The 25,618-nt window shown below is 39.3% G+C and overlaps 1 protein-coding gene across 27 annotated transcripts in view; it reads left to right on the top strand.

The window, feature by feature from the left end:
• The window catches only part of DENND1A (DENN domain containing 1A), a 459,444-nt gene that overhangs the window by 118,199 nt on the left and 315,627 nt on the right, over positions 1-25,618 (top strand). For 17 of the 27 annotated variants that reach the window (XM_039861385.1, XM_039861381.1, XM_039861386.1 and 14 more), the window contains 2 exons: positions 14,503-14,552; positions 24,852-24,971. The exons of 2 other annotated variants lie outside the window; for them this stretch is intronic. In XM_039861385.1, the coding sequence (XP_039717319.1) occupies positions 14,503-14,552; positions 24,852-24,971 (170 nt within the window). Of the gene's footprint in view, positions 1-14,502; positions 14,553-24,219; positions 24,377-24,510; positions 24,611-24,851; positions 24,972-25,618 lie in introns of those variants that run through there. 8 more of the 27 variants (XM_039861387.1, XM_039861393.1, XM_039861400.1 and 5 more) reach the window with 5 other exon arrangements.

The raw sequence follows: 25,618 nt of genomic DNA, 5'->3' as shown, positions 1-25,618 counted from the left end.
TGCTTGTATCACTTTCTCGTGCAACTTGCCCTGACCAAATTAGTCATTCTGTCCTCAGCATTTGGAACCTTGACTCCTTATGTTGTATAGCTTGTCTGTCAGTCTGCGAACTCTTCTGGTATATGAATGACTGTAGTCAGTGTTAAAGTCTCTTAGCAGCCTGGATAAATTAGGGGCCAGTGAATAATCGTGAATATGAAGTGTGCAATATACAGACATGATTGCTTTAAAGGAGGTCAGATTCCTGAAAGGAGAACGCAGAGGCACGATAGCGGTGATTGGGAGCGTGGACGTTGGCGTCAGCCTGCTTGGGTTTGAATCCCAGCCCTGTCATTTACTGGGGTTTACCCCTTTGGGATTTCATTTCCTCACTTATAAACTAGAGATAATAAAGACCACATAGGACTGTTGTGAAGGTTAAGTGATTTGAAATGTGCAGAGTGCTCAGATAATTCTTGGCATCTAATAATAACTGATAATTATATAATGCCTAATAATTTTAGGGGTAGATTTAAGGGAGCAGGGTAACCTGGTTTTGGTGTTTATGTTTTGTCAGGTGTTAGGGTTGTGTGTGATAACCTTTACCTCTAGAATTTCAGACTGGTAATAGGAAGAATTCTAGACAACCTTTCTTTTCTAAGCCTACACTTCTCTAGAGCAAAATTTAGAGGTCATAAAGGTGAGAGAGAGTACTTTGTTGAGTAAAGATGAAGAGAGAATCAGAAACAGTTCATGAATATTTGTGTTTAAAAGGTACCAAAAGTATAGAAACTCTTTAAATGGTGATGAAAGGGGGAGCGGGGTCTCAAATAACTAATTATTTTTAATTTGTTTTGTTTTAATTGTGAAATCTGTATGTTCAAAACCTCTGAAATTTAGTAAGAGGTCCTGCTATCCTTATAAATTAGCCCTTTTGGTTGCATGTAGTACTTTGTATTATGTTAGCTTTCATGTTAAAAATACTTACATGCAGTAGAGTTAAGATTCCTCTGGCTACCATAATTTGAAACTGTCTAACTTTGGTCAGTTTCAGATTTCAAATGTGATGTAAAACAAGCCCAGACTGTGGACTAGTGTGTGTGTGTGTGTGTGTGTGTGTGCCTAGAATAGGTGGGGGTTGATGGTTAGAAATTAAAAGGTATTTATAAAAGAATTAGGATTGTCTTTTGAAGAAAATTGAGCTTATCAAAGATCATTTACTTATATGTCAGTCTTGTAAAGCATGTAATATAATATTGTTCTACATTGCTCTTTTCCCTAGAATATTCTTATCTAACCTGCTTGTCTAGTAACTATTAACTCATCTCTCAAAAGTCAGTCTTACATCCCCTGGGTAGACCTGACAGTACCTTCCTTTTTCTTTGACCATACTTCTGCCAGAAAACCTGAAACACTTTGTTGCACGTACATGTTTACGTATCCTCTTCCTCCCCAGACAGGAAGTTGGAGATTCTTCCTGCTTCGTGTCCACATCTCTAGGACATGGTGCTGGACCTGGATGTTAAGAGGCCAAATATTTGGTATATAATAATAAACGACAGAATAATAGTCGCACTGTGATCTTTGGGCTCATAATTTGAACGAGATAGGACAAACCCAAACATACATTTATTAAATCCCATCTTACCTAGCAGAGGCTTAACCAGAAGCATTTAAGATTCTTGTATTTGCATGTATTTCAAACGTGATGCTTCTTTAATAACATCTTGTTTTATAAGTTTGAACTATAAATTGTTGAGAACATTATTTTTGTTATCAGAGAACTCTTCCAACCTGACAGATACTTATAACTTCTGGAGATCTAAAACCCTGGTAAATTGAGAAGTATTTCTGAATTTTTAAAATGTATCTGTTATAATAATCATTTAATGGCAGCTAAAGCAGTTTTCATTATTCAAGCCTTGCTTATTTCTGAACAAATATCATCCCCCCTACAAATTTTAAGTGCTTCTTCTTCGTCTTCGTTGTCATCTTCTTTGTCTTGTCTTCTTTGTCTTCTTCATCGTCGTCTTTTTTCTTTTTTTGTATGTTTGAATCAAAGAAGAATAGAAAGCAAGTATCCCCATGTTCTACGAGACTTATCTTTGAGCATAGGCTTTACTTTTCCACCCTGTTTTTTTTTTTTTTTCCATCTGTAAATCAAGGAAGTAATACTAATTTTGTGCAGTTGGGAGGAGAAGTGGTCGTGATGTGTACACAATAGCTGAGTTAGTGAAGATGCACATTTTTGTCATAGGAAAATGAAGCAAAGGGAAGATTTTACTGCTTCCCTGTAATTGACGGTCTGGTATTGCATTAAGTCCGTAATATGGGTAAAGACCCTGGAGTCAAGTGATAAAAACTAACTCTTCTAACACCACTCCCCAGTGTCCCATCACAAGGCAGATGGAACAGTTATGTTTTAAACACCCTCTAGACAAGCCAGGGTTTTTCAACTCTCTCTAAGACTCTGATGATAGCATCCAATCCAGGACACTTCTGAGAGTGAAAGTGGGCACCATGATTACACAGAGATGATGAGCAAACCAGAATGTGCTCGGCAGCTGGCATATAGGCTTGCCCTCACCTGAGGCCCTTGGATGCAACACAAAATTTTCATTCCGCTGGAAAGCGAGGTGGGAGAGAGGCTTCTTTAAATTATATACATAATTCTTATGTTACTAAGCATAAATGATAAACATTTGGCGGAAATAACTAATATTACATTTGTACAAACTTACTAGTTTTCTCTCTTCATTTTCTATATCAAGAATAAATATTGATTATCTGATAAAAAGTCTCCTTTGCCCCATGTGATCTCACCGCTCCCTATTGGGATTAAAGAAGAAGACATGTAGACTATGAGCGCAGTGCACGGCAACAGTAGGTGCTTAATTAATGCTGTTTTTTCTCCTCTTCTAAATCTCCAGACTATTCTTTTAGCACCATCATTCACTGGACGTTTCCTCTGTGCTAGGTGCTCTACGAGACACTGGTGGTGGATATATGATCCCCACCTTTCTTAACTCAGTCTAGTAGGGAAGACGGACCTATAAAATATATTTCATTGAGTCTAAGATGTGCATTTTTTCATATTTTAAAAGTCTCTCAAAATGGGATGCATCTTACGGTTGATGGTATATCATTCCATTTGCAGAATTTTTTTTCCCCTAGTGGTACTGAAAATTAATAGTCTTATAATCAATGGCTTCTTTAGGTGCAGTGCTATGCAGCAGATTACTGCAATAAAAAGTCATGCTTTCTCTGTATGCAGGAAAATGGACTTTGGGAGCTCAGAAGAAGTACCAGCTTCTGAAGGGAGATTTAAGCTGGTCCTATTCAAATTCGTTACAGTCCCTTTGTTGTTCTCTTTAGCCCCAACCCCTCTCCCTGCTGCCAGGGTTGTTATTAAGGCTCTGTGTGAGGTTCTTCTTCCTTCTCCGAGGCCTGACCTGCACCCAGTTGTGTGTCTTTTCCCTCCTGTGGAAATTAGGGTCCTGAGATTATGGTCACTCTGGACGACGGGATTGGCAATGGGAGCTCACTGAGAATAGTATCTGAGTCCTCATAGAGTCTGGAAGGCTTGAAGATAGATGGTGGGGTTAAAAAGTGACATACAAGCAAGGCGTAAAAGATTCAAACCCTCCTAGTGACTCCTGATACACTGAAATAAAGTCCAGACTGTTTAACATGCCCTACAGGGCCTCCCATGACTTGGCTCCTGCCAACCTGTCCGACCTCATCCTCTGCCACTCACCTCCTCTGCTGCAACATGCCAGGTCTTTTTTAGTTCTTTAAATGTGCCAAGGGAGCTCGTTCAATGGGCCTTGTTTACGCTCTTACTTTTTATTGTTGGTCGTTCTCTCACTATCCCTCTTCCAGTCTGGTGGATGCCTGCTCATTCCTAAAGTCTCAGCTCAGAATGTCACCTCCTGCGATATCCTTCTATCTAAATTCAGGAATTTAGATGACCCTTCCATCTAAACTCAGGCACCTGTCCTTTTGTCTTAAAGCACTTTGTTCTTTTCTTTCACAGCTTCTGTCGAAATTCAAATTATGCATTAGTGTACGCATTTTCATAGCATCTGTCTTTCCAAGTAGATTGCAGGCTTCATGCAGACAGGACCTCTAGCATATTGTCTGGTTCTAAATACGTTATCTTGCTTAGGGAAATACATTTGTTTTGTTTTCTAAGCTGACTGAAATATGCTTGGTTTCAGGGGCTCCCTTGACCTTGTTCTGTGTTTATTAACACTTGGGAAAGGTTTTAAGGAATCGGAAGCTTTTCCTCACAGTTATTTTGAAATTCAATAACCATAGCAAATACTCAAATCTAAGTCACACATCTGTCTCCCAGCAGGTATTAGTGGTGGTCTGAGATTCTTTCTCATTCTGGTGGGGGAGAGGGATTAGCAAGTAGCATTGTACCAGGAGCTAGTTGATGCATCTGGACTTTTGACGCGTTGACCTTGAAGTACCTATGGGACATGAGGCAGAAGTGTCCAAAAGACCGTTGGAAGTAGAGGTCTGGCGCTAGATGTTCTTCAGGAGTGATGGTTTGAAGTTGAGCCATTTACATAGTGATGACAATTGAAATTAAAGTGTAAGTAGGCTACTGATAGGAGAGGCTGCAGAGAGAGAAGAAGGAAGATTAAAGTCCTGGGAAACACATTCAAGGGAAAGTAGTTGAAATGGGGCAAAAGTGAGTGGGTGAGAGGCGGGAAGAGGCCCTTCTATGTTCTACATCCCACAGAATGTTGGGTACGTAATGTGCGTTTGAGTGGTGAGTAAAGCACCAGAAAAGGCCTTCTTCTCTTTTAATATTGTTTTAAAAAATATTATAAACAAAATAACTCTCACATTGAAGAGCTCTCAAGAATCCAGAGAGCACAAGTCCATTTATCTGTCAAGAACCCCCCTGGACTTTACCCATAGTAGTGAACTATTAATGTAAGAAGGATTGTTTCTCTGAAGAGTCTAGGCCACAAAACAGTTGCAAATTCCGAGTGGTGCAAATATGTTTTATTTTTAATTCTCTGTATTCTTTTTTGTGTTTTAAATAACAAAAAATTTTTTTTTAAAGAGAGCACATCTGTATGCTGTAGACATTTGGCCTTTCGTCAGTAATTGTGTGTGTGTTGCTGGGTTATCAGAGAACCAGCGTGGCTGGCATCGGCATTATACCTTTCGGGAATTTCTAAATTTCTAAATTTGAGTTTTAGGGTGTTGGCAAGCTTGTTGGAGTCACATTGTGTGACCGTGCTCCTTGATGTTCTAGATCAGGGGTCGGCAGAGTATAGCCAACTGGCCAGATGCAGCCCAGGACTGGTTTTTGTGCGACTGTGGAGCCAGGGTGATTTTTACCTTTTTGAAGAGTTGTAAAAACAAAGCAAAGCAAAAAACAAAACAAAACAAAAAAATGCAGAAGAATCTGTGATAGAGATCCTAAGTGGGCCACAAAGCCTAAAGTATTTACTGTCTGGCGCTTTAGAGAAAAAGTTTTCTGACTACTTCTTTAGTTTGTGAGTTGTACATGGAATGAACCAAAACTTTCATAGGAAAACCTCAAATTGATGACAGCAGTTCCAGACCGTCTTGCATGTGTCTTCAGCATTCCTTTTAAATAGTGACTTAGCTGTCGAATTATGAGAACACATTTTCGTTGGTGATATGTGAACTTGATTGATTAAACACTGCCTTGTGTGACTTGACAGTGTGGTCAGGGGGCAGAAGTCCTTCTGGCCTGTCTGGTATCTCATGGAACAGTTCTGGAGAATGTTAAAACCTGTTCCAGGACCATCGCTGTGTTTGGCTTATCCCAGGCAGCTTCGGGTAAACCCTGGCATCTACTTGTTGGAGCAAGATCTATAAAATACAATAAAACATGGATGTGGAATTGAATCATTTTCTCGGCTTTCGTTTTGCTGGCCCTCTGAAGAGACCTTTTTTTAGTTGCAAAAGAGTAAAATCCTTGAGTATTAGATTTTAGAAAGCTATTTGAATTGTATAACTTTTAAATTTCAATAGTGTTTCGTATCACCTGCCTTCTGCCTTTGTAATGAGGTGTCATCGGTCTGTTCTGAGTATGAATTTCCACAGTTCTTGATCCTGATGTCATTCTTTCAGAATCTCCAAGTTGTGGGAAATAAAAGTTGGATTTGAAACAGTGCTGTAATTGGAGATGACTATTTAGTGAGGCCCTGTCTAATCAATTGCTAAATAATTCTCTCTCAAAAGCAGATTGGGTATTTACATTTTGATTTTCATATTCTGCTCACAGTGTTTGTTGATGGTGTCTGACATCCCCTGCCACTGGATAAATAAAGCCTATTATTTCCCTTTCAACGTTTTAAGCGATTACTCTCATACAAGAGCTAAGAAGCAGAAGGTTAGGTATATTATCAAACTACAATCCTGTCTATCCAAAGAAGCTGGGAACCTTGATTAATATGCCTTGTTAACTGATGATTTCAGTTCCATACTGGTAGTGCTAGAATAATTTGTATAAACCAAGCAGTACAGATTCCTTATTTTAGCACTAAGACTTACAAAGGCTTCTTTTAGCAGCCTTTAATTTTGTACTTATGTATGTGACATAGCCTGTGGCTGTGATAGCTACAGTGAATCTCCAGTTGTTTGGGGATGAAAGGAGGAGGCAGCTGGAAACTCGGTAGCTACATCTAGCTGTCTACCTAGAGAAGGCCTTGATTTCAAGTTTATCTAAACAAGCTCGACTAATCCCAACTATCTAGGGGGATCCACTGTCAAAACAAGCAGCGTGGCCCTGAGGCAAACACAGCTATACAGAAATGAAGGCTGGGGCTTCCAATACTCCGATGACTGCATACTGGAGGCTTTTTTTCCTCCTGAAAGAGGGTAAGAGAGGTAGAATTTGCATAATGCCTTTTCATTGGAAACTTTTGGAAAGCTGACAGACCTCCAGCTTATAGATCTGTAGCCACAATACAGAGTCTATAGGAGAATCCTTGAATGACCTAACCATATTGAAAGAAAATATAAAAGCGTCCAAGTATAGCCAAGTGAGAGAGGAAAAGAGGCTGATGCATTGTCTAACATCTGCTGTACTTCTCGTTAGTTTTGTTCTTTGCTATTCTGTGTGGACTTTGGAGAAGCCTAAGACAGCCTAACATGAATCCTATAATCTTCCTTCTGAATATTTATGTAGCGTGCCAGCTTCTAAGCTGTCCTTTGCGTTTTCCTACTTCCCCCTCATTTTCATGCTCTCAAATGAGGCCAACATTTCAAAAGCTAAATAAATGTTTGTGAATGTTTATAAAAGATTTGCATAAATTTGTCCTTGTCTGACAAAGATCACTTTTTTCTTATGCCAGTTCTGAAAAAAAATTTTTTTTAAGGTTTTGGTGCTTGTCTTGACAACAAAGTCCTGCATCCCAGAACAATGATTGCTGATTAAGTGGGTATGCAATTGTGACTGAATAGGCTTTCAAGATACTGGGTAAAAAGACCTATCATCTGAAGGCTGAATTATAGAATTTAGAAAATGTTATCAGAAGTACACAGTTAAACCTATTTTTTGGTACCGTATCATTAGATAAGACAAAGAGTTCTTACAAGTCAAAAGAAAAATATAACCACCCATGGTTTAAAAAATTCTCCTGTATGAATTTTAATAATTAGAATGTTTCAGTAACTCAGAATATCTCTTTTCTTTCCTATGGTTGAACATATTTTAAAATAAATTTTTATACCTTTAGGCACCTTTTGGAAACCCAAGCTCTACCAGTTGTATGTATTAATATGGTTACTGGGGTGGTGATCAGAGGGAATATACCAGGCAGTTCTTTAAGACATCTGAATGCACAATCATACCTTGAGAAAATAAAAACTACATGAAATATGTGTTAGGGCTTAATTATAGGAGACACACACACACACACACACACGCACACGCACACACAGCCCAGACACTCTTGCTGCCGATGTGTTTGCTGAATGCATTTATCTTTTAAAATTAGAATGGATTTGGTGGGGCGGCAGGGGATGTTGTGGGTAGAGGTGCTAATTTAGTTCAGAGATATTCGAAGATTGGCAGGAGAGAGAGGTAACAGCCAGTTCTGTTAGTCCTTTGGTTGTATTGGTTTAGAGGTTTAAGTTGTCATTAAGGCACAAACTAGAGCCACTTCTCTGACACAGTTTTTATCACATCTGCTAGGCTTGTGTCCCAGGAGGAGACGTGGAGAGCAGCGAATTCAGCATGGGCCCATTATCGACTGCTTTTTCGTGTGTTGTAAAGGAGTGAGACCTCAGGGAGGCTTGGAGCCTCCTCCCGTGTAATGTCCAAGTCAGATTTGAAGGACTGGTGGCAGGAAAGCTTTGGCCTTGGGGTGTGAATTCTAAGAAATAGAGGCACAATTAAGTTTAAAAAATTCAAGGACTTTGAGCTTGATAATGAAAGATTTTTTTCTAGACTAATGTGAGCAGAAAAGTTGCCCATCTGTGCACATTTTTGTGTGCATTTAAAATATTTAAAAGCTGACAGCTTTTAATATGCTTACAAAATACTATTTCTATCAGTGCTCTTTTTTTTCCCCCCCTCCTAATACCATCTTCCTGAGGGCAAGTTGCTTCTTCAATGAAACCATGTTTGCAGTTTTACTGTTGGGACCCTGTTCCTTTGGTATGTGCTGACTTGTATGTTCCCCTCGCTTCCCCCCAACTTCTCTTCCTTTTAGATATATCGATAACATAAATGTGCAGATAACAGGATTTAAAGTGTTTAAGGAGAGGAACAAGGCAGAATATTTTAGAGTAATAATGTCAAGTCCAAGGAATTCTATTACTGATGCCATCTAATGCTGATTTTAAGAGATTCCAACCAAATTATTTGTTCGTTTGAAAATATTTAAAACAAGTGTCAAGAAGTTTATTGGTGTTTAACATTGACTAATAAATACAGCTCTCATTTTCAACCTCTTTGCTATAAGGTTTAAAGTTAATAAAATGAAGCCTTAGAATAGAGGATTTTATATAGTGTTTAATTTGGGAACAACTTGGTTTTAGTAATTTTTTGAAGAAAGGAAGGGATACAAAAGATAAAGTAGCTTTGTTAAATTAAAAATTTTTAAATAAGTTCCATTATTTTTACTTTGGACTTCAAAGGTCATGAAGATTTATACTTAAAAGTAGTTCTAGAGGTGCCTCTTCCGCTTTGTAAACATTTTACCTATATGCTTAATGTACTTGATAATTTAGATTTAAAGTTTATATGATACATTATAGAATATGGATTTCTATATTTTATTGTAATTTTATCTTTGAATTACAACATTGTGCATATTAGGTATTATATAAATTAGCATAATTATAACATATACACTATTCAAAATTAAAGTTTATGAAAGTGAACTGGGAATAAATATTGAAATATACCAAAGAAAGGAAGCAGACTCTGTAACATTAGAGCAGCGTTGTTAGAAATTTGACCCAGCTTTTATGTTTGGGTGTTGAAAGTCCTTTTCTGTAAAATCCCTTATTCAAAGCTTTTCTCACTGGGAGAAAAAAAAAAAAAGTTTGGTCATAACTTTACTATAGGTCTTGGATTTAATTTGACATTTACAGGGAAGGAGAAAAATTATATTTCCTGTTTTCACATATAGGAATTTTCTGATCAACATTCTTAACCTCGGTGCTAATTAAGCATCTAAGACCTTAGCATTCGCTTTTACCCTCTCTTAATCACAAGCACGAAAACCCTCTGGTAGCTTTCATTTGGAGTTCCAGGTTTTAACTGGAAATGGCTTAAAGTCGAAATTTTGTTAGCTTTTTGTATGTTTGAATTTTGTGTGTGTTCTGTTTTTAACTTTCAACTTGAGTTTTAAGATCATCAATCAAAGGCTTTTCTTTCAAGTCAGTTGCACTGATCTCAATTGCAGGACTTCGAGGGTCAGCATTTCCCTCGTGCTATTAAAAAAAAATGTTTAAGCACAGAAACGGAGTATTTTAGGAATCTGAGCTCCACTGATCTTTTCATCACGCATCTACATTTTGAAATGAACAAATAAATTAGGTGTAGGAAACTCAGGAAATGTTCTCCTCCCGTCTGCCCGCCTCTCCCTCCTTCACTCTCTTTTTGGACAAAGGTAAATTATTGACTGCTGTACTAGCTTTCAGTAAGCTACAAAGAGGCTGATTGTAGCTTTACATATTTCAAAATATATTTATTTATTCACGCTATCTCTTTCCTTTATTTAAATGTTTTCCTGCACGTATTTTCTTTTTCTTTTGAACTGCTGAGAACGTGCCTCATCTCCCAACATTCTGTAACCCCAGCGGGCATTATAATCAGCCTGCGCTTTTGTCTTTCACATGGCATTCATTTGTGGGGTGTATATGCCTGTGTCATTTCTTTTCCGCGGCCAGATATAACTAATTTTTGTTCACAGATTTCAGTGAAGCAATGAAAACAAAGTATTTGACATCCGAACTGATATCAGGCCGTTGGAGGATCTCTTATACCCTCCCCACCCTGCACCCCAAATTCAGGTGAATTGGTTTGGCCTTCTCATTATTGATAATCCCAGTTCACTACCTTGAATTTGGTCTTCGAAGTTTTGCCTACAGATAGGATTCTATGATGAATAATATTATAAATGTTTAAAGCTTTACCAGGTTTTTAAGAGAATGGCTCAGTTTCAGCATAACAATCTACTTTCTCCAGATTGGAGAAAATTCCCTTGATGGGCCTTTTGACTGGATGAGAATTCAAATAGGGTGAAATGAATCCAAAAAAGATGGTGCTGAATCTTGAGTTCATTTTGGTTTTCATTTGCAAGTGAATCCAGTGCTAAGTGCGTTGATTTCATATTTTGGTTCGGTCTGAGGCTTAGTATCTCCTTGTGGGCAGAGCTTTGTAGATGTTGCACTGTGCAATCTGCTGTTTAATATATGTATAACCGAAAGGTTTGTGTGACTGCCTGTCATCTACACTCCCCTGCCCCCTCTGCTCCTACTTCTTCCCACATGAAGTATTGTATATTTTGTTAGGAGGAAAGCCCTTTTGGAAATTGCCTATTTCATAAATTGTCTGGTGACACAAAGGGGTTGAATGCTGTATTCTTGTCTCATTTATTTTGAAAACTTTGCTACTGAACTCACCTTAATCAATGAGCTCAGTGTTGTCTCCAATAAGTTATGTGTTGGATGTATTGATTGGGAGGGATTTTAGAAAACCCGTCTGGGGTTTATAATGTCAGCAGTGTTTTGATTATGAAAAGAGTTGGAACCTGGGGACATGGAACCAGGTGGCGAATGTCCTAAAGCCAGTGGTGACATGGTGGACTGGTTCCCCCCTGGGACCTAGTTCATGCCCTGCACTTTAACTGTGGTGACTAGCTACTATAGATTCACTCTTTTGCTCATTAAAATGTTAAAAAATCAAACTGTACATAAAAAGGTTTGTGAAAATATAAACTTGGGAATTGATCTGGAGAGCTGGCACAGTCTTCCCTACCCCCTGCCTTAGCAATGAGGTCATTTACATTTCATCAGCTGTACTGCATCTCTAAGATCCGATTTATGTGGCAGTAGTTGAGGTTGTGCTGAGGCTGGTCGTCTGAAAGAGCTTGTGTAGGCAAGAGAAGGGGGTGGGGTGGGGAGAAAACAGGAAAATTACCATCTGCAAAGAAAGTTCCATAGCCAAAGACACAGGTTCTAGAGAGAAAGACCGGTTAGTAACTGGTGAATGACTTGTTTTCCCATAAAGTTAATGCTGAAAGATACTCTGCTATAAATCTGATGCTTAAAATGTGTTTAAATCAGGGTTTTAATGCCCCTTCTCTTGGTGAGTGGTACTTTTCATATTCAAGTAATTGTGTTTTCCTTTGGATGTTTATATATAGGGAAAACAGTATTAAGAACATTTATTTCAGCAGTTTTTATTTACAAGAAACATTGCTTGTTTTCCCTCCGTCTTCCTGTCCTCCCTTTCCTACACTAAGAAGTAGATTTTTCAGTTTTGATTGAGATAAGGTGTGAACATGCCTAACAGAGTAGAATGCTCATTTTTGTTTTCTCCTCTGACAGCACACTACCGTCTTGTTTGACTTAAATTGGAATATCAAGCTCTTGTAATATCACAAACATGAAGAAACATATTGTAATGTACAAACATGTGCCTGCATTTGCCTATGTTCCCTTCCTTTCTCTTCTCCCCCTGCCCCATTGCTTAATTAGACTTATCACTGCTTTCTTGGGTAAAAAGGAAAGCTCTTGGGAGGTGGGCTAAACTCAGTCTGCACTGGGTATTTTGATATTTGTCCTAATATTATCTGACAGACAAGTTCACGGTTGGTTATTACTCTTGACATTAGAAAGTGGTAAGTAGTTTCTCTATTGCAGTGAGTAATAAGTTGGGCATATTAGATTCCTTTGACTCTGCTGTAGAGCACAATGCTTTCTTATAGCCATGGGGGTCCTTTCTTTCAAAAATCTTGAGGCCTTTTAGCAGCTCGACTCCAGCATAGAGTAGAGAAGCAATTCTGCACCTGTAACTTTTGAGGGGTAAAGGATAACTGTCTTTGTAGCTGATCTTGGCAATGAGTGAGCATTGGTACTGAGTTTTAAAGGATACTCGGTACATATTCTGAAGTCAAAGAGATGCTTTGTGGTATTTGAAACTTGAAGTGAAAGGAAATATGTAAGGAAAATTTTTTTTTGCATATAAATCTTAAGAATTTTGTGTACGTGGATTATACAAATTATAAAATTATATTTTACAATTGAAACTGCAGATATTAGAATGAATGTTTAAATATGACCTCTTTCCCAATATTTGCCTGATAATAACATTATGCACTGAGAAATTGCTCTTGTTTTTCTGCTTCTCTGTTAGCTATTGCAATTTATTTAAATATAATGGGTTTTAAAATAATATAGAAGGACTTTTGAATGTCACACTGTGAAATGAGCTAATGTACCAATAATGCCTCTTAGAATGTGCTGAGGTAGTCTTATCCACTCTTTTTTGTTTGTTTCCTGTTCCTTTACTATTTCACGACATGCCTTAATAGTGCTGTGATGTATATTGTACCAGTCCAAGATGATATTAAAAAATAGGACATGCTCAATTGAATTATGTAGGCGGAACATGCTCTGGCAGAGCAAGTCAATGTGCTTTCTGCTTCATTGAGTGGGTTATTAGATTGATGTGGTTTATTTCTTGAATGATAGAACCGGTTTTAAAAATAAATGAAGCGAGAAGCATCAATTCAGGTAGCATTGATAATTCATTATTATTGGTTAGAAAAGTCCTACGTTTGTAAACTGATCTTTAATTTATCACTCAGATTAAGATTTGCAGTGGGCAGGTTTGTTTTAATTTGAACCAGCTTCTCAGTGACTGAAAAATGTGTTCTTCATTTTGTCTTGAAGTTGAGATTTTAAATAGTTAAAAAGCAAATCAAATTCATGAAAGAAGTACTTTTTTTAAAATTTATAACTTTGGTCCGTGAACTTGAGCACCAACTGTGGGCTGAGTCTGCAGTTAAAGTCAAACTAGAGAAAGTTCCATGAAGGAAGTAATAATTAATTAATTACTTGTATATGTGTTTAGATATGTATATATATGCAGTACATGTGAAACGTGTCCCCTGGGAAAAGTCACCCTCCCTCTAACTATGTATTGTGTTTCATATAGTAGTGTTTGTTCTTTTCTTAATGTAAGAAGCTTCTCTTTTATGAATAAGTCTTTCAGATGTCACTCTGCTTTTTGTTCCATTTTTGTATACTTCCCCTGAATAACACACTTGGTTTCATATACCTACATATTTGTAAATAGATATTTAAACTGGTAGTTTCTTTTGGAGTTTTATAAATTACAAGCAGGTAAGTGTGTCCAATTATGATGACGTTTAACTAAAAATAGTATGTACTTAAAATTGTTACAGTTTGATTACAAAATAAATTTCTGCCAGCAATGGCAACTTCTTTACAAAGTAAGTAAATGAAGTTTTATACTCTAAAAAATGTGGTTGACAGTGTTCAGGGACAATTATCTTCAAGTTGGCTTTCCGTTCTGTTTGTGATTTGACCTATTGATGTTGGGAAGCGTTGTCTAATCCGGGCCCCCTCTGTTCCTAGGTAACAGGCAAAACCAGTGCCAGCAACAGCGGCCCTGCCAGGCCAAACCCATGTGGCTCGGTGTTATTCACTCTGATCCATATGGTCAGGCTGGAGATGGTCCCTGGAGGGGTGTTAACACTCAGCAACCCAACCGCCTCCCTCCCTTCAGAGCTTTCCTGTGTGGCTCCTGCTGCTTGCCCATGTGTGATTCTTGATTAATTTTTCATTTTTAATGAAGTTTGATCATGTTTATTATTTCTCATGATTGACTGCCTGGTACTCCTCCCATATAATTGATAAAGCCCATATTTCTTCATCTGTCTCCTCTTTCTTTAGGGTAAAGTTGCTAGGTTGTGTGCCATGGTTAATGTTAGATTTATTGGTCCCATTAGATGTATAAATTATCTCTCTTTCTCTCCACAGGAAGTTCTACAGACTTTGACCAAGTTTTGTTTCCCCTTCTATGTGGACAGGTAGTGTCAGATTTTCAAACTTTACTACAAAAAAAAGTGTCAATAAAGCTGCTATGGAAAATAAAAACCATGCCATTCTTAACATTCTGTCTGTTTAACCATGATTTAAAACACCTATGTTCCAAGGAGAGTTGCAGTATTCTCCTTTCCTGGGGATTTTATTGACACTATCAAAAAGTTTAAAGCTTAGAGCTTTGCATTGGTTCGTTTGTGGGTTGTATTTTGCACGACATTCAATTTTTTGGTTTTGGTTATCAGACTTAAACCATGATTAAGAATGGTTGGGTTTTAATCCAGTGCTATTTAATTTTTATTTAAATACGAACACATTTGACTTTACCAAGTAATGTTATGTGACTCCATGACCTTATGAGTATTATATAGACTGTTTTTCCTAAACTTCAACTTAAAATTTGAATTTAAAAGGCGCGTCGCTAAATAGTGTCTTGTATTTTGTTTAGGTGACGAAGAACGATATCTCTGAGGAAATAAGCATTTCCTGTAGATTTCTAGACTAAAAAAAAAATTACAAAATCATCTAAACATTTCCTTAGTATTTGCATTATGGTAAACTGTTTCTTGGACAATTATGAATATTAGAACGCTAAGATAATTAAAATAGTTTAAGAATCTTTTTAAAAAAATGAGCTACTGGTTAATGGCTTATTTTTAAATGGCTTATTTTAAAAACAATTTCAGAACTTTTTTCTTACGAAACTATAATTTACTAACAACATCCATAAAAATGACAAAGCAATGACCTTAATCTTATTTCCAAGAAATGTCTATTGTGTTTTTCATTACAGTTTCAGCATTATTTTTACAACTGTTTACTTGTCCACTTGATTGCCGTTTGTTGATTTTCCCTTAATGGAAAATTGAACTATGAGACGATACAAATATTACGTCTTAAAAATTCCACTTCTAGTAATATAGAGGTTTTAGAAAAAATATTGTTGTAAGTAATAAGTGCCATAATGTGTTCCAAGAAAGTTATAAAATGTGCCCATCTTCAAGAAGGATCTATCGGGTATTTTAGTATACCCAAAGAACACAGGTCCGAGCCATCTTGGTGGCTTAGAGTGCGTGTGGGGAGTATGCAGCTTGGATCTTTTCTGCACATTGTAGGAGCACAAACCTGAAAATGGTGAGAGATGAGAACGGGTAGCCAAAGGAGTTTTAAGGAGCGCTGAGGAGCAGCTCTGGGATGTTGCCCACCACTGATGAGCGCTGTTTCCTCTGGTTCCAGCATGTTATTTTTTAAGCCAGTCAACCATTGTAGTGTTCCCAGACTGAGGCCTTTTAAAATCCTGGTACCAGGGCCATGTTAGAAGCAGGTTGATGCTCAAAACAGGATAGCCTTAATTTTAAGAAGGTCAGTCTTTGTCATGAGAGCCCTCCTGTCTCTTCTTTATCCTCTTCCTTCTAAACATAGCCAGCAAGGTTTTGTTTGGAGACATTTAATGCAAACTTCACATTTATATGTATGAATTAGCGATGCATGAAATCTCCTCCAGTCACTTATAAAATGTATTACAAATTATGGCAAGGGCATATTTATACAAATTAATAAAGCTGAAATGTTTTTTAAATGTGGTTAGGTGTTTCACAAAGAAAAATAAGAGAATACATTTTTATGTGATTTCTTATTAGAGTGGTGATCTGTTTTGGATAGGCATTCCTTAATTGACTTTGTACACTAATATTAGAAGAAATCAACAATGAGATGAAATCACACAATTCCCCCCACCCCCCACCCCTTCCGCACACATACACATCTCTCTTTCTCACCACACCACCTGCCTGCCTGGGCGATTACATTCTGAGATGGGAGAAAAGCAGAGCCCTTAAATTATAGTCCTAAAATATTTTGCGTCACTAATGTCTGATGCCTTTTTTGTTGTTGTTAGAAAAATAATTTTCTTCTGATATGCTTCTCTCCAAATTACCTTCCCATTATCATGTTCCTCATATTTTTTCCAAAATGATTTAGGACAGAATTATCCCTTTATGAATATATTTTAACCCTTGCCCTCCTCACCATGTATAATGGTTCTTTCTTATGTTGATGACTTTTATTAATACAAAAAAACCCACTTTATTTTGGAGACTATGTTTTTTCTCTTTTCTTTTCCTACTTCTAACCTTGGCATACTTTAGTGCAGAAGAGAGTAATAATGAAGTTTACTTACAATAAATACAGAGATTTTAATACCACTTTTTAAAAATTAGTTTTGCAATTAACACTGTCGAATGGATCTGCCCAGACTCTGAGGCCCACGAAGCCCCCCAGATATATTTATGATATTGTTTGACTTAGAAAATATGTCAGCATGGGAGATGAGTGATGCCAGGTGATTAAGTTCAAAAAAGAAAGCTTCCTAATCTTTTCAGTATCTGTGCTTTTCTACCCCGAGGAACAGTAAAACAACTTTCTGACATTTCTAGTCTATATCAAGAGTGGGATTTTCACAGTCATCATCAGATCATCCGTTAACATTGACATCTCGCTGTCTCTTGTGTTGTTTTAAGGTTTTTCTTTCTGAAACTAGGACTTATGAAAGATAATAATGCCGGTAGCTCTTCAAAAGAAAGTGCTTTCTCATGGATCATCTCACTTCATCCTCCTATCATAAGAGATGAGAACAAGTGCTGTTTATCTTCACTTGAAAAAAGGTCTAAGCTGTAGAGAAATTTTGACTTGCCCAAGGTCCTCTTAGGCTGCTAGCACAGTCTAGGTGTTCAGCTTCCAAATGAATACCTTTTTTTTTTTTTTAGTAGAACACCCAATGGGAAGACCAGTCGCCCAATATACAGAGAGAGAGGAAAGGAAGGAAATTAGTATTTGAGTTCTTAATCGAGTCTAGTCAACGTACTGGACATTCTCACATGAATACCACATTTATCCCGCCCAGCCACGCTAGGAGACAGAGGAAGAGCAGAGGAAGGTTCCGAATGTGTAGCCTTGTGCTGGGTGATAAGGAAATGGTATCAGACTTGGAACTCTGCCCTCCATGTGTTTCTCAGTCTAGTTCAGGAAGTTTTATGAAGACACATTAAACAGTGTCTATCCAAAAGGATAGTGAAGTTAGGGAAGACCGAGATGATCATAGAAAACTCATAGCGGGGGAGACTTGTGTTGAGTCTGCAAGGACAGCAAGAAGGGGTAAGTGGAGGGAGAGCCTAACACCCCATATGCGCCGAAGAGCAAAGCAAAGGAGGAGTCACGCGTGAGCCTAGAGCTTGTTCAGCCCAAGCAGATGGAGCCTGATGGGGGAGGGCGACGTGTGCTGCGATAGCTTGGGCTCTGGCTGCAGGAGGCCTCGAAAACGTGTGGGAACAAGGCCGCAGGAGTTTTAAGCTGAAATTCTTCCGGCTCAAGCGCTCCACCTCACCGAAGGAAAACCAAGGCCTGTAGAGGTGACACGACTTGCTCATGGTCACTACCACGTAGTTACCGAGCCGGGAAAGAAGCAGATACTCCCATTCCCGGTCCAAAGTCGTTTCTGCCCTACCCTGTGCTTGAAGTTCTTTGTGGAGAGGAGTAAAGAAATGACAGAGCTGAGAGTCTTATGTCCCTCTCAAAATCTTGTTACCGATGAAAGCAGTTTCTTAAAAATATTTTTTGTGTGCGATTCCCTGTTGCGCTTCTAGTTGCTTGCACTGCACAGCCGGCAAGCTGCTTCACTTAGGCCAAGCGCTCAGGAGACTCATTGGATCATGGAAAAGCTGTTCTTCCGTGTTTGTGTCCGCCCTCTCTCAGAACCCAGAATGCTAGCTACCATGCACTTGCCCTACAAATTATACTGGCACACACAAATGACACGAGCGTGAAATGAAGTGGCGTGGTCTTCTCAGGGGCAGAGGCACCGTTTCACGATTTAGGGTGTAACCACAGACGCAACGTGGTTCAAATGCTATTGACAATTTTACTTTGTATCTGTTACGTGCCGGGCATTGTGTGTGCGGTGTTCTCTTCCTGCACTGAAAGCTACACATTTGCAAGGTTCCCAGTTATCATCATGCCACATATGAGGACACAGAGACTCTGACAGGTCCAGTAACTCACCCACGGTCCCACTAGTCGAAGGTGCAGAGCTGCTTCTGGAGTGCACATTGGTCTGAGTTCTAATCCCAGCCTGCTTTTTCTACCACGTCATAGATCCGTCCCATGACAAATAAAGTAACCGAACAGACTTTTCAAATTTATTTGAAGAGCAATATGTGTTTATCGTACAAAAGGAGAAAATACGGAAAACCGAAGAAAACGAAGCCCACGCAGTGCAGCTAAGGCACACGACTGTGCATTAGCGTCTGTCTGCCCAGCTCTCTCCTCTCGTTCCCATCTACGCGTTTGCCCCGCTCTGCTTTTCAAAGGAATCCGTTGGGTCTGCTTTTGCCCCTTGTTTTTCATCCTGGGCTTAGGCCCTGGGTTTCGTCCCATTGGTCAAGCTGAGCCCCGTGAACATTCTATACAGCATTTGGTAACAAGGAAGCAGTTGGGCCTTAGTGGATGGAGCGCTGGGGGTGGCGGCCAGGCGACTGAGGTTTTCGTTTTGGCTCTGTCATTGACTTGCTCCATGCGGTGAGGCAGGTGACATCTCTCCTGAGGGCCTCACTTTCTTCGTGGATGAAATGAGGGAATTGGGTTAGATCTCTGCTCTTCCTTCCGGTTTGAATACTTTCTGATTCTCCAGTTAAGATTTGTCGCTACCTCGTCAGGCTCATGTAGATGAGGGAGTGGAGAGGTCTCTGTTCTTTCTTAGAACTATCTGGTGTGTTTCTCAAGCAAGACTGGTGTTGCCCTGTATCTGGCAGTATGTGACCTTCTCTTAGTCTCCAGACATTTCGGGTCAGTGTCATTCTTGCCACTTGGGTCTCTGAGCAGGGAATGTAAGAAACGTGAGCTTAGGCAGAGAAAGGATGTGTTTACAGAAAGAAGTTTTAAGGCTTCTGTAACTAAATGCTGGGAGACGTGATAGCTTGGTAAACCCTTGATTACCGCCTGCCACCCATGTGCACTGAAGAAATGGAGAAGCATCTGTGGGGGTGCCACCATGGACGGCTCCGCAGGTGCCGTTAGTAAGCTGTGGTAAACGGGATGACTGCACGTTTCAGTTCCATCTTTCAAACTGTATGATTTCATAACAAGAATGGTTATTTTCGTGGTGCACCTGCTATATGCTAGTTACTTTGTGTACATTATTTCTAATCCTCAAAACCATTCTACAAAGTATCATTATTCCCAGAGAGGTATAATAATTTGCCTGTGCTCATAGAGCGAGTGAACAGCCTATCTGGAATTCTGATCTGAAGTCCAGACCTTCTGCTTCATCTTCTCTCTCCTGCATCTCCGCCTCTATTGAATTATTCCCAGCAGCTTACGAAGTTCTGGTATTCCTCCGTTCTAAAAATAATACCCGTCTTTGACTCTTCACTTCCATTCAGTTCCCAGCTAATTCTCTACTTCTCGGAAGAATTATCTACATAATTCAGTTTATTCCTCAGCGCTTTGCAATTTGTCTTCTGCTCTGTCATTCAACTAGAGCTTTTCTTATCAAGGTCACCTGAAACCTCCACATTCCTCAGTTCAGTGGGCATTTTTTCTCTCCTCATCTTGATGCATCAGTACGGTTGACCCCTCCCTCCTGCTTGTTCTCCTTTGTTCCTTTGATTGTCTTTCTCTACCCATCCCATAAATTGGTGCTTCTGTAACTTAGTTCTGGGTCCTCTTTAATTTCCGTGAATTCTCTTCCTTAGAGGATCTCGTTCTTTACCATGGCATTAAATACCATCTGTGCGTACATGACTTCCAAATTTATAGCTCCTGTCCAAACTCTTCCTCTGATTTCCTGAGTAGTATGTTCAACTACATACTTGACATTTCTATTTAGATGTTTTACAGGTTTCTCAGAACTAACATATCCTAAATGGAACTCTTGGATCCACCCCCAAACTTGTGAGTTTTCTATGATTAGATGATGATATGCTGCCTTTTTACTCCCTAACTCTTGGTCCATCTGCAAGCTTGTCATATATACCTGCTAGTTATAACTTGAAACTATTCACCCATATTTGTTTCCGTTCTCTCTACATGAGTTAAGTCACCATCCAGTCTCATCTGGATTATTCTGCTACCCTCCTGAGTATCTTCTCTGCTTCTCCTTCTGTCTTCCAGACTGTTCTCCACAACGCAGTCAAATCGAGATTTAAAAACTGTAGACAAGACTGTTGTTCTCTTGATTAAAACCATTCAGCGGCTTTCTGTTGCCTTTCCAAAACAATTCTGATACTCTGCCATGACCCACGAGGCTCTCGGCATGATCTGGCACCTGCTTTGCCCAGCAACTTCACAGCGTGCCACTTTCCCTCATCTCCTGTGCGTTAGCTCTTCCGGTGTCCTCTCAGTTCCTTGACCGGGCCTAGCTCTTTCCAGCCCGAGAATCTTTGCGCAGCTTTCTTCCCTTCCGGAAGCAGCCAGTCCCCTGCTTCTGGAGCGGCTGCTCCATCTCGTCCTTCACGTCTGTATTGTTGTCATCATTGAGAAACTGTCTCCGACCACATTATCTCACTTGGGCCTTTCCTTCTCTTCCATTTTCTTCTTAGCTTTCACACAACATGCTTTGTGGTACACTAGCTTATCATTCCTCTCCAACTAGACAGGAAGCTCCACAGCAGGATGGATGTTGCATATCCAGCATTTGTCACAGTGCCCCGTGTAGTAGCTGCTCAGTTTGTAAGACAACAAGCTAAACTTAAAGTGAGGCTGATATGGAAAATCCCATTTCTCACTGGAAGAATGGGATCAAACTGTCCTTCTCCATGCTTCGTTCATTAAAAAGTGAACCTGTAAACAACTTCACGCCAAACACTGCCAGAGGGGCCTAGAGGGGCTGACCGACATTTGCAAGGCAGCATGAAGGAGAAAGTTGAGGTTTGACTAGTCATGCCTTCTGCCCTTGTTTTCCGTATTTACCTAGGCACGGGAGGCACAGCTAAAGCGTGGTCTTGGCCCTGTCTCCTGGGCTTCTTTCTGAAAATACTCAAATTTGGTTTCTCTTGCTTAGTGAGAAGTATAGTCAGACTGTTTGATGAGACAGCTATCTGAATTCCTCACGTACTCGAGTTACTTCAACCAAATTCCAAGCTTCTTGGGGAGGGTTTTCACTGTGTTTGGTGCAATGTGGCAGAATGCAAAAGATTTTGAACCAGAATTGGGTTTGGATTTTTCTTTTAGTCCTATTTACTTTGAAAAAGAAAAACAAGACAATAAAAACAAAAAATAACCCGAGCCTCAGTTTTCCCATCTATACCATAAAAGAATGGGATACCATGGCTTCTGTGGATCCTTTTAGTTTCAACCATTATGAAATCTCTAATTCCTGTTGAAAAGTTATGGATTTTGATCCTGGAGGTAAACACAAAAACCACAGCCTTTAAAAAAGCACACCCTTTCCTCAAAGTCAGTTTTATGGAGAAATAGCGAATACTCATTGGAGGAATGACGCAATTCTTGGAGATTCTGAGCCCTTGTGACTGCCCTTACCTGACTTTTAGTTTACTGAAAATTATTTAAGAAAAAATATATTTAGAGTTTAATGTTTTGGGGGTTTTAATGACTTGTACTTCACCCTACTGGGCATTAAAGAAGGTGACTCGACTGAGAATAATGAGTGCCCTCTTCTAAGCTGTGGTACCCCAAAAAGAACCTTGTTCACTTCAGCGCAAATATAAGCAGCTCACTTGGTCGCTGGAAGGACTGCCTCGTACTGAAAAGATGCAACAGACAAGAGAAAGAAAAGCAGCCTTTTATATGAGTATTATAAGGCTGAGTCAGGAAGATCCTAAGAAAATGCATGATTTTACTATGAATTTTAGTTTTCATTCAGATAGTAACTTAACAGCTTGTATCTCTGTTTTTAATTGCTCTCACTATGGACTAATGTTCATACTAAATGTTTATCTCACTTACTCCCCAAACATCCTTCAGGCTGGGTGATAGTTTCGCATTGTTATTCCAGGTGAAGAAACTGGGTTGCTTAGAGGTTAAGCAACTTGCTAAATTAAGGCCCAGTTAGCAAGTGACTGAGTTGGGGTTTGAACCAAGTAAATGAGTAATGAACCTTTCTTTGAGTCTAGGATATAGCTAAAAGCATTTTTCAGTGTTTTTAATGGTACTGAAAAGATAATAGGGAAATTAATGGCACTCAATTCACAAACCAAGTTGTATTTGTTTTGCGTCCTTTTCCTAGAGATCCTGGGTGTTTTCTTTTCATTCTATCCTATCAATATCCATTCTTTGTAGGATGCTTCAGTTTCAACACTCTAGAAGTGGAATCAAACCCTGAGTTAAACTAACAAGCAGTCATATTTTGTAGGATCACATGATAGTAGTTCACAAAAACATGACCTTATTTGTAACTTTGAACCATCCCTACCTGTTGCTTTAAATATTTTAATAATACAGGTTTCTCTCCTCCCCCAATGAGGCCCACTTTTTTACCCGATCACTTTAATTATGTGAGCTAGAATCCAGTTTCTCACACATCTTCAGTTCTCAACCTTGTTAAAATTAATCATATAATCCCCCTTTAAAACATAGTATTAAATCACCATAGTAACACAGTATCCAAGCTTTATAGATAAAACATAACAGCCCCAAGAAGGTAGCGTTTGGTGTCCCCTTGGCAGCTCTATAACTTTTATTGAAATACGTTCCTCCTCCTGACTTGTGTAAGGTGGACGGGTAGCATTACTTACACCTGTTTTATTGCCACACGCTTTTAAATTGCCACCTTGTTTTCGTTCACCTTCCTAGTCAAAAAAGGGGAGTGGAACACTTGCTTTTCTTTCTGAATTGTTTCCTGGTATTCACCACTCTCTGGGGAATGGAATTGTTTCCTTCAGTGTGACCAGGTAGGGTCCAGTTGACCTTTTGTGCTGGATGGATGCCTTGGAAGTCCGTGGCTATATAAGGGAGTTTTAGAAAAGAAAGCTCTTCACATTTGAGAACTTAATTCATATCCTGTCTAAAAACCCAGTCTATCTTTGGAAAAGGTCTGGTGAACCTTTACAGGATTCTTTGCTTCCACCGACAATTTATAAATTACAGGTGAGAGCACCGATTTGAATACGTTAATCAATTTGAGTATTTTGTGTAAAATACAACATATGTAAAATACAATACGAGTTAATGAGTTCCTCTGAAAAATTCAGTGTCAAATTCTAAAATAAGATGTTAGCATAAATTTATCTATTAGAATTTGGAATATTTAAGTTTTTAAAAAGGAACCCAAGCTAACTGGTAAACTGATTTTTTAAAGTGGATTTTAAAATGTAACATAAAAAGTGTTTCTGGATTAATATGATTAGTAGTAGGCTTTTTGATTTTTTGAAACATTTTCTAGTATATGTTGCTTTTATGAGTGCTTCGCTGGTTTTTGTGTCAGTGCAGGAATTTTTAGCTTTTTTTCTTTGTTTCTTTAAAAATCTTGTTTCCATTTCTTAGAAAGTACCTTGCATTGTCAAGACATTTAGTATTTGTAAAAAATAAAATATGTTCCTCATAAGTTCAGAAATTATGACAGAATCAAGGGTTTAGGAACGTAATGCCAAGCTTGCCCTCTTGTGAATCCCAGCTCCTCTCTTTAGCAGCTCTGTGCACTCGATTCCATCCTTTGGTTTCCTTTTCTGAGTTCCAGCATCGTGGCTGAGAGTAAATGAGACGGTTTACGTCGAGTGCCTCACTTTGTGGCTGACAGCAGAAACTCAAGTTCTGCTGTTGTAGCCACTGTTTCTCTCTGAGCTGGAGGAATATCAGTCAGGTGAGCGCATTCGTGATCCGTTAACAGCAAGCGGACAGCAGGCTTTGGTGTTAGATAGGCCAAGGTTTAATAAAATTCTGCGTTTTTTTTTTGCACTCACCCCACCACTTGGCACCTGGGGAATGCTGCTCTAGGCTATTTCCTCCATCTATAAAGTGAGGTTAATGGAATGCACCTTTCAGGATGTGATGGGATGATTAACAGAGCTACCTGCCTGAGCTCAGTGGGAAGAAGGCACGATAGCTCCGATGAGGTGGTTGGTCACTAGAATGTGTCGCTTGTTGCCTTTTTTTTTTTTTTTTTTTTTACTTCAGCTCACAATCTGTTCCCCTGAAGTGTGTAAATTTTAAGTTCATTTATAAAGAATTCCACTGAGAAAGGAAATGTTACAGGTTCAATGACTTGTCATGATTAGATACTTTATCAAGAAACTTACTGCACATCCCTTTTCCCCTTTGTTCTGTCTTTGCCGCAGCCTCACAGTTAGCCAAGTTGGCCAGAACTTCACTTTCGTCCTCACTGACATTGACAGCAAACAGAGATTCGGGTTCTGCCGCTTATCGTCAGGAGCTAAGAGCTGCTTCTGTATCTTAAGGTAAGAGAGGAGGGCTTTGGCTATTGGCTAGTTCTGCGAAACAATGTCAGCTTTTGCGTTGTTCTTCTGTAATTAAATTTTCCAGCTGTTCTTTTTATTTTCCTATCTGTTTCCCACAAGTCACTGCACTTGGGGAGAAGGACTTCGCAGTGTTGTTCTTGCACTGTAAGTTCTACAGATAATTGTGTTTGTTTATTTGTATCACATCCCTTGGGTGGGAAAGGGACCATTGCTTCTGTGGAGTGTGTGGAAGCTGGAGAGTCAGCATGGCTTCAGTTCCTCCTGCCGTTATCTGGAGCTGTCAGAAATTAGCCTGTTAGGCTTTCCCTTGGACATTTTGTGTATGTAAGATTATTAATAAAGTATGTGTCTGTAGTTCAGGACGTCTCGCAGACACTGATTGTGCCCTCCTCAAAGCAACACCCTTGCCCCCTTTGGGTCAGCGAGTGAACGAGTAACTGTTTCGCAACTTGGCTACCTCTGTAGAGGTTCGCAGAAGGGCAGAGGCCCGTGAGGAGGCTTCTTTAGGTCTTGCGAAAGCCCGTCAGACACCAGAGCCACACTCGCTGAATGCTCTGTTTCCTCCTGCCAGAGGGGTAGGGCACGTTCTGGGCTCCAAGGCTGTGTGGAAATCTGATTTTGGATCT

Source organism: Pteropus medius, unplaced genomic scaffold, assembly GCF_902729225.1.
Source record: "Pteropus medius unplaced genomic scaffold, Ma_sr-lr_union100, whole genome shotgun sequence".
Lineage (NCBI taxonomy): Eukaryota > Metazoa > Chordata > Mammalia > Chiroptera > Pteropodidae > Pteropus > Pteropus medius.
This window is presented reverse-complemented; position numbering and strand designations above follow the sequence as displayed.